Genomic DNA, 14,007 nt, shown 5'->3' on the forward strand with positions numbered 1-14,007 from the left:
CACATTTCCTACACATTTATTTGTGGTTGAAGAAAAATGCCAAAAATCTGGTTTTGGTTGAGTAAAACGTTAGGTACCCTAATGAGTACAGTATAGCAAAAACATCTTCCTATAGCTATGGTGAATTACTGATGAAGTATTTGCTTCAAAAAACTCTCATAGATAAAATAACTAAATTATCATTCTGCTTTCTGATTGATGATAAATTCGCTGGAAAAAACAATTAGTTTAAATATATTCTATATGGCTCATAAACCAACACCTAAATGAGTAGAAAACTTAAGGCTACCTGAATGGTACAATAAATGCAATCTCTGTGCAACCTCAGATTAAGCTGACTGATGACCGAAAAGTTAAACTGATGTAACGAATAAGCCCAAATATATCCCAATATATAGTACCATGATGTGAGTTCACAAGCAGAGAAAGTAGAAATGGAAATGTATATTTAAAAAATATATATGTTGGTAGATTAAGCTATGCTCCAAAATGCCTTTTATTCATGCTCTTATAAAAATAAATTTATAAGAACATTTTAATTTAATTTTTTATTAAATTATGAATATGAAACCAATCATAAATTAGGTATTAGTCACTGAAAAATTCCAATTGTCAATATGACACATAGAACTATTAATATTTTTTAAAAGAACTGTGCTCTTCTTATCTTTCAGTTGTTTCCTGATGTTAATTCAGGTATGTTTTTTATAATACAGTAATAAAATAACTATTATTTTAAAACCTTTAAATGGCAGAATTCTAGTGACTTTCAAAAATTGTTTTTCAAAATACTAATTGATCAAATAAGATGAATGATAAGATATGATATAAATATACATATATATATGATTGAATGTCCTTACTTTTTAAAATGTAATTTCCCTTTCACAAGTCACGTTAGAAACCTATACCAGTGATGTTAGAAATAAACTCTTCAGTAATTTCATTCTCTGGGGGAAAAAGCAATACAGCTTAATATTTTAAAGTAAGTGATATATCTGACATCTTACAGAACTGCCTTTTCACCTAACTACAAGACTACAGAGGGAGTGGGCAAGATTGAACAAGAGAAGATAAAGAATTATCAAAAGAATGAAAAAGATCATTAAAAAATCTCTAAACGAATCATCACTTTTCCTCAAGAAAAAAAAGATAAGAAGGTATAATCTGGCTTTAATATACTTCTGGAAAAAGAGATATTAATTATTCAATAGTATTCTTTTAAAGATAGTCTTCAAGACTGTATCTGATCAAATTAAAAATTTGGAAATAATACCTATAAACTTACCCATTTACTGCATGTAAATGGGGAGTTTATCCATTCTATGATGAGAGGAGAAATTAAAAAAAAAACAAACACCAGAATTAATGCTTTGTCACCCACAAAGTTCAGGCATATACAGAAGGGCTACATTTATCTTCTTTGAATAAAAAGACTGAAAATATCTTAAAAGTCTAAAAAAAATTTTTAAACCATATTTAAGTTCAATAAATTTGAGCATTAACAAAATTTAAAATGTTAAATGTGCTACTATTCTCTTTACTTATTTATGAGACCGAAGAGTTAACGAGCAGAATTTTATATAAAATTCAATACTGAAGAAATTCAGAAGAATGTCAACTATGTTACTAATACTGCTATTATAAGTTTGATTATTAACTGAAATTTTAATAATCTTTAAAGATTCTTTAAGTTACTATCTTTAAAACTTCATTATAGAATATATTTAAATAAAATGCAATGAAAATAAACTTTTGCTTCAAGAGAATTCTGAATGTATATATCACTTATCAACTTATTCTGTGAAAAAGTTTTAAATAATTATGTAAGTGTTAAATCCAGCTATAAAAATAACACATCACTATAAAAGAAATCCTTAAAACAGTTGTATGTAGATTAAATAGAAAAATAATACATTATCTCATACAGATACATTACAATCACTAAAAAGCAATTTACTTCCAGGTAGAAAATATTCATGCAATACAATTCATTACCAATTTTATTTAAATTTTCATGAACGTGTACATACACACACACCTATATCATTAAAAATTTTCAGGCAATTTTATTTCTGTTCAAATGAACCAAACAAAGTGTTAAATCAAAGACACTATCAACAGGTAAAAACATGTTTTTCAAGGCCACCTTAAAGCTAGAATGTAACAATAATGCCATCTAGTGTTCAAATCAAATAATCACATCCAATACAAATATGGTCATTTTTTTCATTTAAAAAATTGTGTGTAGATTAAATACAAATTGACATTCCTACAGGTAAGAATATAGTTTTGATGGATTAATAAACAGAGAAAGAAGAAAAATAGAAAAGGTCACTGGGAGTTAATGGGATGAAAAATACACTAAGGCATATGGGAGAAATGCCCTTCTATTGGATGTGATTCCTGCCACATTTTGTTCTTGAACACATATATACGTTATTTGATTTTCTTGAATACTTTATTGACCAAGCAAAAGTAAAGGTCAATTCCCTTGGGCCAGTTGCATCTATGCCTATATACTCTCCAATCTTCCTATCCCAAATGGGAATGGCTAAGATCAAGTTCCTAAATGATTTGTTATTAAGTGAACGTAACCAAATTCATTTATAGCAATGTTTCAAATACACAAAATTTATCATTTTCATTAATAAATGTTAATTAGAAGAGATAAAAGATAAAAAGATCAACTAAAAGTGCCAAGATTGAAAAAAATTTAACTTCATTAACAGATAAAGATACATTTGGGGCCAAGTTGTTTCTTAATTACATTACTGGCATTGCTGAAAACAAAGACATTGTTCATCTTAGTCAAAGCCTCAGAGCAGTTAGCAAATCTCTAAATCAGAAACCTTCCTTAACCTGTTTAATTTTTTCCCAGAGGATAAAACTGCTGAAGAGTTTATTTCTAAAAAGGCAATATGCTCTATCAATGTAAGGTACCAACAGCAAGGTGTGACATGGTGGTGGCAGTATTTCTGTGACTACTAGTACTATTGGCACTACTACTACAATCACAACTATAATAACTACTACCACTACACTACAATTCCACCCATTCAGTTCCAACCAAACCAGAGAGACAGTTCACAAATGTGTCTTGCTTTTTCCTAGCTCTGTAACTTTGATCATACTATCCTCTTTTCTTAATCTCTAATCTAAACGCTATCCTTTGGATAGATGAGTTCAGGTGATTTTAAGCTACTATTTTTCCTTATTTATCCATTTTCTCATTTTTGTACAACAAACATGTATCACTTATGTAAATCAGAAATATTTAAAGAACAAAAACTTCTATTGATTCTCCACAGCCAAGCTCTATTTTCATCTTCTATGAATTCTTTCTTTCACCCTGCCCAAGCCATCCAGAAGTAATTTCTTTCTGCTCTAACCTTCTCAGCAGCACTATCTAGCATTCATTTACAGCCTTAAAACATTATTTTAATGTTTTATTTCCCAGAATAAACTATAAGTTTCCTGAAATTAAAAAAAAACAAAAACATTTATTACCCTTCCTTGTGCCCCTCACAAAGGTAATTTTTGGGTATCTGAGAAGTACAATCACATGTGATGCAAACACCTTCCTGCTCCATTCAGAAGCACCATCTACATCACTTCCCTAGGCTTTAATTCTCAAAAATTTATTCATTGTGTCATATTGTGAAAGCTGAACTGCTTGCAATAAAGATCACAAATATCTGCTATTTCAGAGTTATTACAACAGCAAAAATTAAACAAAAATTTTACATATTTTAAGAAGCTATTAATAATAAAATGTAAAGTTTGATCAAAAACTACTTTAATTCCAAAGCATTTAAAAAAATGGAAAAAATTCCCTATAACACAGATGAAAACTGAATTAAATTTTTTAAATTATCAGCATTCGGGATCTATCTATCTATAGAGCTAGCTAGCTACCTATCAAACTATTTATGTAGCCTAATAACTGAGTGGACTACCCTTCTTCAAGATGTACACAATAAATGTAGATAAAATTTTGTATAAATGCTGACTTTTACAAAAATTATCTAAATTCAATGTTGAGAACACTGAGACTATATTTATTTTTGTTACTCAAACTCTTCTTCAAATGAAGAAGTAAAAGTTACCACCACACATTAGATTATAAGGTCTGACATCCATTCTTGGACCAGATTTATTTAGTCAGTGAATTAATTAAAATATAAATATTATTATTTACATATTTCTTGCCCTAAAAATACATACATACAACAAAATGTTCATTGCAATATCTGACATGACTTTGCTTTTAAATAAATATTATTACATCATTTTGCTTTTTCTTCTATCCACCTATGCCTAATGTTAAGTGTTGTCTTCTGGACTATTTAAGAAATCTAATATGGCTCTAAGCTTAATGAATAGGCTTTTCTTAAAATGTCAACTAAAAAAACAAACTTCATTTTTTAAAACAGCCATATTTTGTATTTTTATGTTTTGCTGCCACCTAGTGAAATCTTGAGAACTCGATTTTTCTAGAAAATAGATCACTTAAAAAAAACATGTCAACCTACACAGTACATATATGAGGAATAAGGACATTGTCAATTACTTTCTTACAAATAAATTTTTAAAAATATTTTCTTCATTAAACTACATTCATATTTATAATTCGTCAATTTAATCATCAAGTAACTTGTTTAATCAGCAAGACAATTATGATCATTAAATTTTAAAAATTCCTTTGTCGAAAAGAACCAGAAACATTGTTTCTGCCATAGGTTATACTTGTAAATACACGCAAATTCAATACCCCCAAAGACTCTGTATTTGTAATTTCCAAATACTCATCAAGAAAATTGTTCATTATATAGTTACAACAGTAACATATGCTGACCAAAAATCTAAACACCTTAAACTCTATCAACTATACTATCCAAAGAATTCCACAAAGATGATAGATAACAACCTATGATTGAACTTACCTGGGAAAACATATTTGCTGTTGGAGCAACTCTGCTGTCCACGATACTATATAATATCGCTAATAATCTGTCTAATGGAAATGGTTTTGGTCCGAGGAGATGATTGCTTGTCTGTTACAAAAAAAAAGAACATGGATTTTCTTCCTATACAAGAGCACTTACTTTCTGTACTATTGATTCCCAATAACAATATATTTATACTTTATATAGTTCCTCTAAAGATGCTAACAAATCTAACATATCTAACCTTTAGTCTCTAAGTTAAACATTTACTTGATATGATCATGATTTATCTTTTGACATACTTCTCAAGATTTCTGACTTAGTAGCAACAAATATTAATTAAAGAACTTGCAGTCATCCAGCCCAGTCCTGAACATCACGCCTATTTCGCTGTTATAATTAGATGGTAAGTGACTTCACCAAGTGCTTTGTCAAGATAATCCATAACCAGAATGAGGTTCCTAACTCCTAGACCAGAGCTTACTACTTACTTCTCACCATTCCACTTTGTACCACTGACTGGAAAATGTATTTGTTCAACATTAATAGTTCTAAACAGATCAATTATAGTAAATAGTAGCATAGCTTAGAAAACTAATAAAAATTTTATCAAGTGAATGAACTATCAGCCTGAAACAATGTAAAATTTTAAAAAAAATTTTTGAAGATTGTAAAATGTTCACACTTGCATAGAGTCACATGATACAATTATATGCCATTAGAAAATTGCAGTGCTCAAGTCCTGTTATACTAGCATATAATTTTAATAGCAATGTAAGGATTTAAGTACTCTATTTTAGCAATGGCAAAAAAATTGGAAACTATATATAGATGCATGAGAATAACTTTTTAAAAGAAGAATGTAAAGAAAAATACCTGTTCAGAATTACAAAATGACATATTTACCTCAGCTATTTATATCCAAGAGATAGTTTAGAAATCATTTTCCAGGTCTTAAATTTTGTATGCTTTTCTCATTAAATACTTCATACATTTAGAAAAGTACAGAAGTTAATTTAATAAATACCAAAGTACTCACCACTCAATTTTATCAAATCCTAATATTGTGCTATACGTGCAAAGAATAAAACATTGTATCACATTACAGATAAATGGAAGCCACCTTGAACACTCTTCCATCCCATTCTCCCTTTACTTCCCTAAAAGAAACTATTACCTAGAATTTGCTGTACTCTCATGATGGTTTTTGTCCTATTCTGGCATAAGTATCCACAAACAATATATAGTATTGTTTGCATGATTTAACCTTTTATACCAATGGTATCATTTTGAACACATCTACCAAATTGCTTTTTGCCTCCAAAATTATGTTTTTTAAGGTTTATCCATATAGATACATGTATCTCTACTGTATTTTTAAACTACCCTACAGAATTCCATTTTATTTATGACTATCTGCTCTTAAAAACCTATCACAGTATTACAAATAATAATGTGACTGACAATCTTGCACATTTCTCCTTGTGCACATGAGTGTGTTTCTGTAAGTGGGATTGCTAGATTAAAGTACAGGGCAGAAACAATCCTGTGATTGCCAACATTGTTTCTTCTTGGGCACAGAGGAAGACTACCTTTCTCAGTCACTCCTGCAGTTAGAGGAAGGTCATTTAACTGAGTTCTGGTCAATGGAATATAAATAGAAGTGATGTGAGCTGCTTGCAAGTATGGCCTTTCAAATCACTGAAAGAGGATCCTTTCATCCTCTTTCCCTTTGGTAGCAACTTCAGAAGCCACCATGTTTCTCTTAACATCACTAAGATAAAAAAGGACCACCTAACTCACATTCAGTTATATTGTAAGCAATATAAAAACTTCTATTGTGGTAAGCCACTGAGGGTTTTGCAGTTTTTTACTGCAGCATAGCCCGACCTATCCTGACCAATACAAAGTACATTCACAAGTTAACTTTGTTAAATATTGTCAACCTGCAGAATAGGCAAGCTCTTATTCTTCTACATTATCAGCAACCCTTGGAATCACCAGATTTTTTTAGTTTTGTCAATCCAAGAGTGTGAAATACCTCATTGTTGTCATAATTTGCATTTCTCTCATCAGTGAATAAGGCTGATAATTGCGTTGTTATCAGATATTCAGGTTCCTTTTTGTATCATTTACCCATTTTTCTACTGAATTTTATCTTTTTCTTATTGGTTTGCATGAGTCTTTAAAAATTCCAGATATTAATCATTTATCTATTGCGTGAGTTCAAGAATGGTGGTAAAGATCATCCTAGGTTTAGAGTTAGACAGTCCTGGAATTGGATCCTGGTTCTACTACATATTAACTATGTAATCTTGGGCAAGTTACTTAATTTCTCTTGAATACTCAGCTTCCTCATCTAGAATATGAGGAAAATGACAGTAACCACATGCATTAAGTCACTGTGAGAATTAAATGAAATCATATGCAGAGCTTAACAATGTTTGGCTCAGAGTTGCTCAACAGCTTTTACTATTATCACCATAACACGTGTTTATGTGTTTTTCTTTTCTAGACAAAACCATCTTGAAAACAGGACAAGCTTTATTCACCTTTTTATGGATGAATGGATTTGGTAAGGTCACTTCTCTGCCAAACATTGGCATTGTGTGAAGGGAGAAGAAAGCTTTCCCTGAGCATTTTTAACTAGAAGCTAGGGGGCAGAATTCACACTATCTTTGTAGTCTGAAAACCACAAATGATCCCAGGTTACTGGTGCTCCTAAGTACCTGTACAGAAGTAAAATGTAAGAGAACACATTTCAGGCTTCAAAAATTCCAAAAATTAAGTTCACTCAACAATTAAAAATCACAAAATGTCCACAAAACAAGGCATCATGAGCATAATTCAGTAAAAATAGAAAATGTGGAATGTGACCAACAAGGACTTCTGATACTGTAAGATACAGAATATAAAACAGTTATGTTTTATATTAAAGAAAAATATGACTAAGAAAAATATATGTGACCAAATAGACTTGAAATGAACTAGAACTTCTAAAAATTACAAATAAGATTTTTAAATTACAAAGTTGATATAAATAACAGAATAGACAAAGCTGAAGATAAAAGCAGAATTGAAGAAATTACCAAGAATATACTCTAGCTCACAGAGACCAAAAGGAATGAAGAATGTAAAAGATTTAAGAGACAAAGAGAACAGAGTGAGAAATTCTAACATATATGTAATCAGTGTCTCAGGAAGACATGTTAGAAAGAATGGGGAAGGGGTAATATTTGAAAATTGAATGAGAATTTATCAGAGTTGAATAAAGGTATCATTATTCAAATTCAGAAAGCAAGACTCATCCCAAATTTTAAAAAATTCAATCCCAGATGTATCAGTGAAACTAAAAATATCGAAGGAAAAGAACTTAAAAGCAGCTAGAGAATACAAAGATACCAAAAGAGGAATAATAAACTACCAGCAGAATTTTTAGCAGCAACAATAAAAGCCAGAAAGCAATAAAATGTCTTCAAAGTCCCAAGAAAACTCTATCAATTTAGAAGTGTATACTGAGCAAAACTGCTCGAGAATAAGAATGAGAAACGAAACTCACAGCTTCTATAGTGTAAAGTCTATTGTTCAAAATTCTCTATCTTCTGCCAGAGAAGCAGCAGCGGTTTGGATGTACAAAGCGGAAGAAGTGATCTGAACAGTCTAAATGCTGCTCTCAACAATGTCAACCTTGCCCTACTCTTAACCTTCAAAAGTACTCAGTGCCTCTAATTCCTACCCTTTTCCAGATTCTTCAGGACAAATCAGCTTGGTTTGGGACTTAGATTTTAGCATTCTCTAATCTTAGTCACCTGAATATTTACCTACTATGCAATTACAAATTTTGAGGGTCTCTCATCTACTTAGTCTTTATGAGTTTAACTTTTTTATTTCTTCAATGTCATTTTTGTGGGTGTTTCAAAGGGGAAAGGAAGAAAATACCTATCTCCTTTTAATCAGTTGTGTAAAACTAATTAATTCAGGGTGATCTTTTTCATCTACTAAATCACTAAAAAAACTTTATCAACTCAGTTTTATCACCAGCACTAGTACACTTGAATGTGCCTTCAATCATGGTTTTCAACATGAAAACTATTACAATATATTATAAATGGTATCATATCAACACAAACAAGTTCTTATATCCAAAATGACTAATACACATTTATCCATTTCCTATATTATCTTCAATTCCTAGATTTCTTCCATTAGAGACATTAAAATGTACATACCTTTTCATGTTTCTTTAGAAAGTTGGTTTTCTTGATTTTCCCATGATGCTGCAATTAAGGAAAATAAATTTTACGATGAAAAGAAGATACCACTCCATAAAATAAAATAAAAAAATTTTGTTTAAAACATAACACCCAATACTAATTTATATATTTTAGAGTTTTTATTTTATTCTTAACACCTTGTATATATTAAACTTCAACATATTTTAGGATGATTTGACTTAGATATGGATTGGAGGCAAGATTATTTCTGCACATAGAAAAAGAGTTTTTAAAATAAAATGGTGACACTTATTAAAAGAATTTATTATATTAACTTAGGACGGCATATTTATTGCAATAAAAATAGAACTTCCAAAGAGAAATGGGTTTTTATTCAGCCCATAAAGGAGACTGGCAATTCACATCACAAATGCTGAGAGCATTTAATTAGACACCCAAAATTCAACAGTGGGGGAAAAAAATAGATGCAGTCCTTGCCTTCAGGTAACTAAAGAGTAGTGGAAGAAAAAAAAAAAAAAAAAAAAACCACCCACACAAATTTATTACACATTATTGTAAGTCCAAAGAAGAAAACAAACATCATGTGAAATAGGAAACAACAAAGAGGACCTACTTAAGAGCAGGTTGTACAGGGAGGACTGCTATGACAAAGTAACATTTAAACTGAAACCTGAAGGATGAAAAGGGAATATTTCCAGAAAGACAGAACATAGACAAAGACCTTAAGGTAGGAAAGAGATTGGAAAGTTCTCAGGAAGTTAAAAGGCAAATGTGACAAGAAGAAAAAAAAGAAAAGCAATTCTAAAATGGGATTTCTCCAACTAATGTCCATGCAGAAGAGGACTGTGAGTGTTTTTGATAATTCACTACAGTAAGAACTTTAGAACAGTAAAGAGTTATCATCCTTAAAATTATCTCTTCCATACTTGAAACAAAATCTTATTTATGTATTTTTTAAATCTAGTATTACTACCTAAGGTATACCTGATTTCCTCTCTTCTGTGAAACTACCTACCTTCTCTCAAATTTCAGGTTGTGATATTAATTTAAAGCCTTCAGAGCAGCAGTCCTCAACCTTTTTGGCACCAGGGACTGGTTTCATGGAAGACAATTTTTCCCCGGACCGGGGACAGGGGTAGGGGGTGGCGATATGGTTTCAGGACTATTCAAGCGCATTCCATTTACATTTATTGTGTACTTTATTTCTATTATTATTACATTGTAATATATACTATAAGCCTGCCACCAGATGCACCTTAATTGTCACTTGCCACTCACTGATAGGGTTTTGATATAAGTCTGCAAGCAATTGATTTATTATGGTCTCTGTGCAGTCAAACCTCTCTGCTAACGTTGATTTGTATTTGTGGCCAGTCCCCAGCACTAGCATCACCGCCTCAACTCCACCTCAGATCATCTGGCATTAGATTCTAATAAGGAGTGTGCAACCTAGATCCCTCGCATGTGCAGTTTACAATAGGGTTCGCACTACCGTGAGAATCCAACACTGCCACTGATCTGACAGGAGGTGGAGCTTATGCACTGATGCAAGCAATGGGGAGTGGCTGTAAATACAGATGAGGCTTCCCCAGTTCTCTTTCCCACTGCTCACCTCCTACTGTGCCGCCTGGTTCCTAACAAGTCATGGACTGGTACCAGTCAGCAGCCCAGGGGCTGGGGACCGCAGCTTTACAGAATAAGTTCTAAATATACATTTAGCAATCTCTTATTCTACTCTCTGCCCCTTAGAAATTTACAAGTGTTAAGAAATTTCAAAATATTCCTAGGATCCTCAAAAATAAAGTGAAAAGAAGTATGTTACTATTACCTTAAGAAAGAACCTCTTGTCAGTTCTTGCTGGATTGTATGAAGCGAGGTATGCAGCAATTAGAATAAACTTAGAGTAATATGGAAGTTCCACATGAGTATGTGCTGAGAGACCTACACGACAAAATACTTTCATGAAGATATTTATTAGACTACCATTAGGGTTTAAGCATCTCTTCTGACTTCCATAGGGTATTTTCTAGTAAAAATGACTTGCTCCTTGTGCTTAAAGTGCCATGATGATGCTGCTGGTAGTGATGAACATTAATGATATGCTTTGCTCAATCTATCATTCTTGCTTGGCTCCTCCCATTCTGAAGTCTAAATCCTACCCATTCTTCCCTTCATGGCCATGCTCTCCATTAAACCCTCTCTGATGTTCCCCTACCACATCAAAATAGAAAAATCTGTCTCTACTATGGATTCCTACTCTGTATATTTCACTTATGTCCCATACAACATTATGCCCTATGCCAACAGTTAATTATACAGGTTGAGTACACCTGATCGAAAATGCTTGGGACCGAGAAGTGTTTTGGATTTCAGTTTTTTTTCAGATTTTGGAGCATTTTGGTTTTCAAATTTTCAGAATAGGGATGCTCAACCTGTATATAAATCATATTCTCAACCAAGCATGGTGGCTCACGCCTACTATCTCTCTATTACTTTGGGAGGCCAAGGTGGGAGGACTGCTTGAGGCCAGGAGTTCGAGACAGCCTGGGCAACATAGAGAGACTATGTCTCTAAAAATAAAAAAATTAAAAAACTAGAGCTGGCTGTGATGGCACATGCCTGTAGCTCTGGGCCACTGCACTCCAGCCTGGGCAACAGAGCAAAACCTTCTCTAAAAAAAATAACATTATTAATAATAATATTCCCTAGTAAGTGCTACTGTTTGTTGATGGAGCCACATCTAGTGTTTTTTTGTACCCCTACAATGTCTTGTACATAGTAAATTGGTGAATGGATAAATAAAACAATGGAATCGGTCAAGCAATACTGATTCTTAAGGGAAGTAATCTAGTATTTACTGAATATCTATGTCTCACTGTGCTAGGTGCTTCCCTTTAAACCTTTGCAATAACTTAAAGCTAGATATTTTTCCCATTTTACAAATAAAAAACTCAGCTGGACTCAGGGTCACAGAGTTAGAAGGCATTGCAGACCAATTATTGCAGGTTTTTCTAATTCTAGCATATGTCTCTTTCCCTTGTAACACACAACTGGAAATCATTTGTAAAGCATCTGTAGCATTTAGAAACCAAAAGAGACAAAATAGAATCTTAACATCACCATTTCATACCATTTTCTCCAACCATCAATCATTTTTAAAAAATAAGGACATGTTAGATATTTCCTTATTTTTTAAAGTAAAAGTAGCTCCATGTAGGATAAATCCAAAGTAATACTTTTCTTAAAAAAAACAAAAGCACAAAGCTTTCAAAACATCATCAAAGAAGCGAATCCCCTAAATTGAGTTCACATCAAATTGGATTTTATTCCATAAAACTCATGAAATATACATACAAGATAAAATTGTCATATAATTGGACTTAAAAAAACATTTAAAGAAATAGAAATCGTTTGATTTTCACGTGATATAATCTAACATTTAGAAAATAGAAAACTGGCATTCAAACTTTATTTCCTCCCATTAAATTGTAGCTTCAGTTAAAGAAAATGATTAATGAAAATATCGTTATAGCTTGAAAAGTAAATTCTCTTTTATAACACTATTTACTGAGTGAATGCTCTTTAGTATTACTTCAATATCTTGATAATTAGTTTAAAAAGTGTCTATAGAACTGTCTCAGTATTTCCTCTGATACCTTTCAGCTGTCCTGGATCCGTGTCATCTTTTTGTAGCTTTTCCCACTGGGAACTGAAAGAAAATAGAAGAACAAAAATGGACTGAAAACACATGAAATAAATATGCTGTACTTAAAACAGACCCCCTTTGTAAAACTGGAAAATTTTAATTTATTGATAAAATAGAAAACACGAAAAACAATATACATGTTTATATCTGTACAAAATCATTTAGTGTATATTAGAATATAAACTTACAAAGCAATAACCAGACGTTAATTATTTAATAATCTTTTACTATGATCACAACTGTAAAGCTATCAAAAAGCATCAACCAATAAATAATACCAACCACCATTCAGTACAATTCCCAATATTCTAGTTACTAATTAGATACAATTGTTATAAACTACTTCTAAACTCCATAATAATCCTTCAAAGTAGCTATTACACCAGAAAACTGAGGCCCAAAGGATAAGTTGCCAGAGGACATCCAGCCAGTCAACAGTAGAATTAAGAGCTAAATCTATTATGTATAGGATGCCTGCAGAGTTCACACTATTTTAATGGCCCCACTCTAGTCTTACTTGCAATTAAAACTATTAAACAGCCAAAACACTATTGAGAATATGAAATGATTACATGACAAATCAAATTCATATGAAAACACACTATGGTAGAAACAGAAAAAAGGCTGTCCAAGACAGAGGTTTTAGTTGTGTGACTTTGAATAAAGCAATAACCTTCTCCCCCCAAAATAAGGCAGTTAGATACAATAGATACAATGATCTGCAAGGACACTCTCCTACTCTAAAATTATCTTACAGGGTTAAATCCTAATTTAAATGCTAATTTAAAAATAATGCCAGATTAGAACAATACCTGACTGCACATATTTTTAAAATCTGCAAACTTGGTTGAAAATTCAGGGAATATAGCAATATGGGAAATGTTAACGGGCTACCAGTAACCTATGTGGAAAGCAGACCTGGTACCACGAGCTGCCTTTAAAAATGGATCATTTCCTCCATCTTTTAGCTGAACAATGCTTCACAAATTATAAGGCATTTTTGCGTTTATTACTTCTAATAAATGCAAGTAAAAATAAATTTTTATCAGTTACAAAGTTACAACCTCAACTTCTAAACAATTTAAATTGGTAAGATTTTCTTACATAACAACTGCCC

The 14,007-nt window shown here is 31.9% G+C and overlaps 1 protein-coding gene across 1 annotated transcript in view; it reads right to left on the reverse strand.

Annotated features, from left to right (window-relative positions):
- The window catches only part of ORC5 (origin recognition complex, subunit 5), a 79,791-nt gene that overhangs the window by 29,580 nt on the left and 36,204 nt on the right, over window positions 1-14,007 (reverse strand). The window contains exons 9-12 of the mRNA XM_012650303.1: window positions 12,841-12,893; window positions 11,013-11,125; window positions 9,179-9,226; window positions 4,947-5,057 (exon numbers count right to left, since the gene is read on the reverse strand). Of these exons, the coding sequence (XP_012505757.1) occupies window positions 4,947-5,057; window positions 9,179-9,226; window positions 11,013-11,125; window positions 12,841-12,893 (325 nt within the window). The remainder of the gene's footprint in view (window positions 1-4,946; window positions 5,058-9,178; window positions 9,227-11,012; window positions 11,126-12,840; window positions 12,894-14,007) is intronic.

Source organism: Propithecus coquereli, unplaced genomic scaffold, assembly GCF_000956105.1.
Source record: "Propithecus coquereli isolate 6110/MARCELLA unplaced genomic scaffold, Pcoq_1.0 Scaffold32, whole genome shotgun sequence".
NCBI classification, from domain to species: Eukaryota; Metazoa; Chordata; class Mammalia; order Primates; family Indriidae; genus Propithecus; species Propithecus coquereli.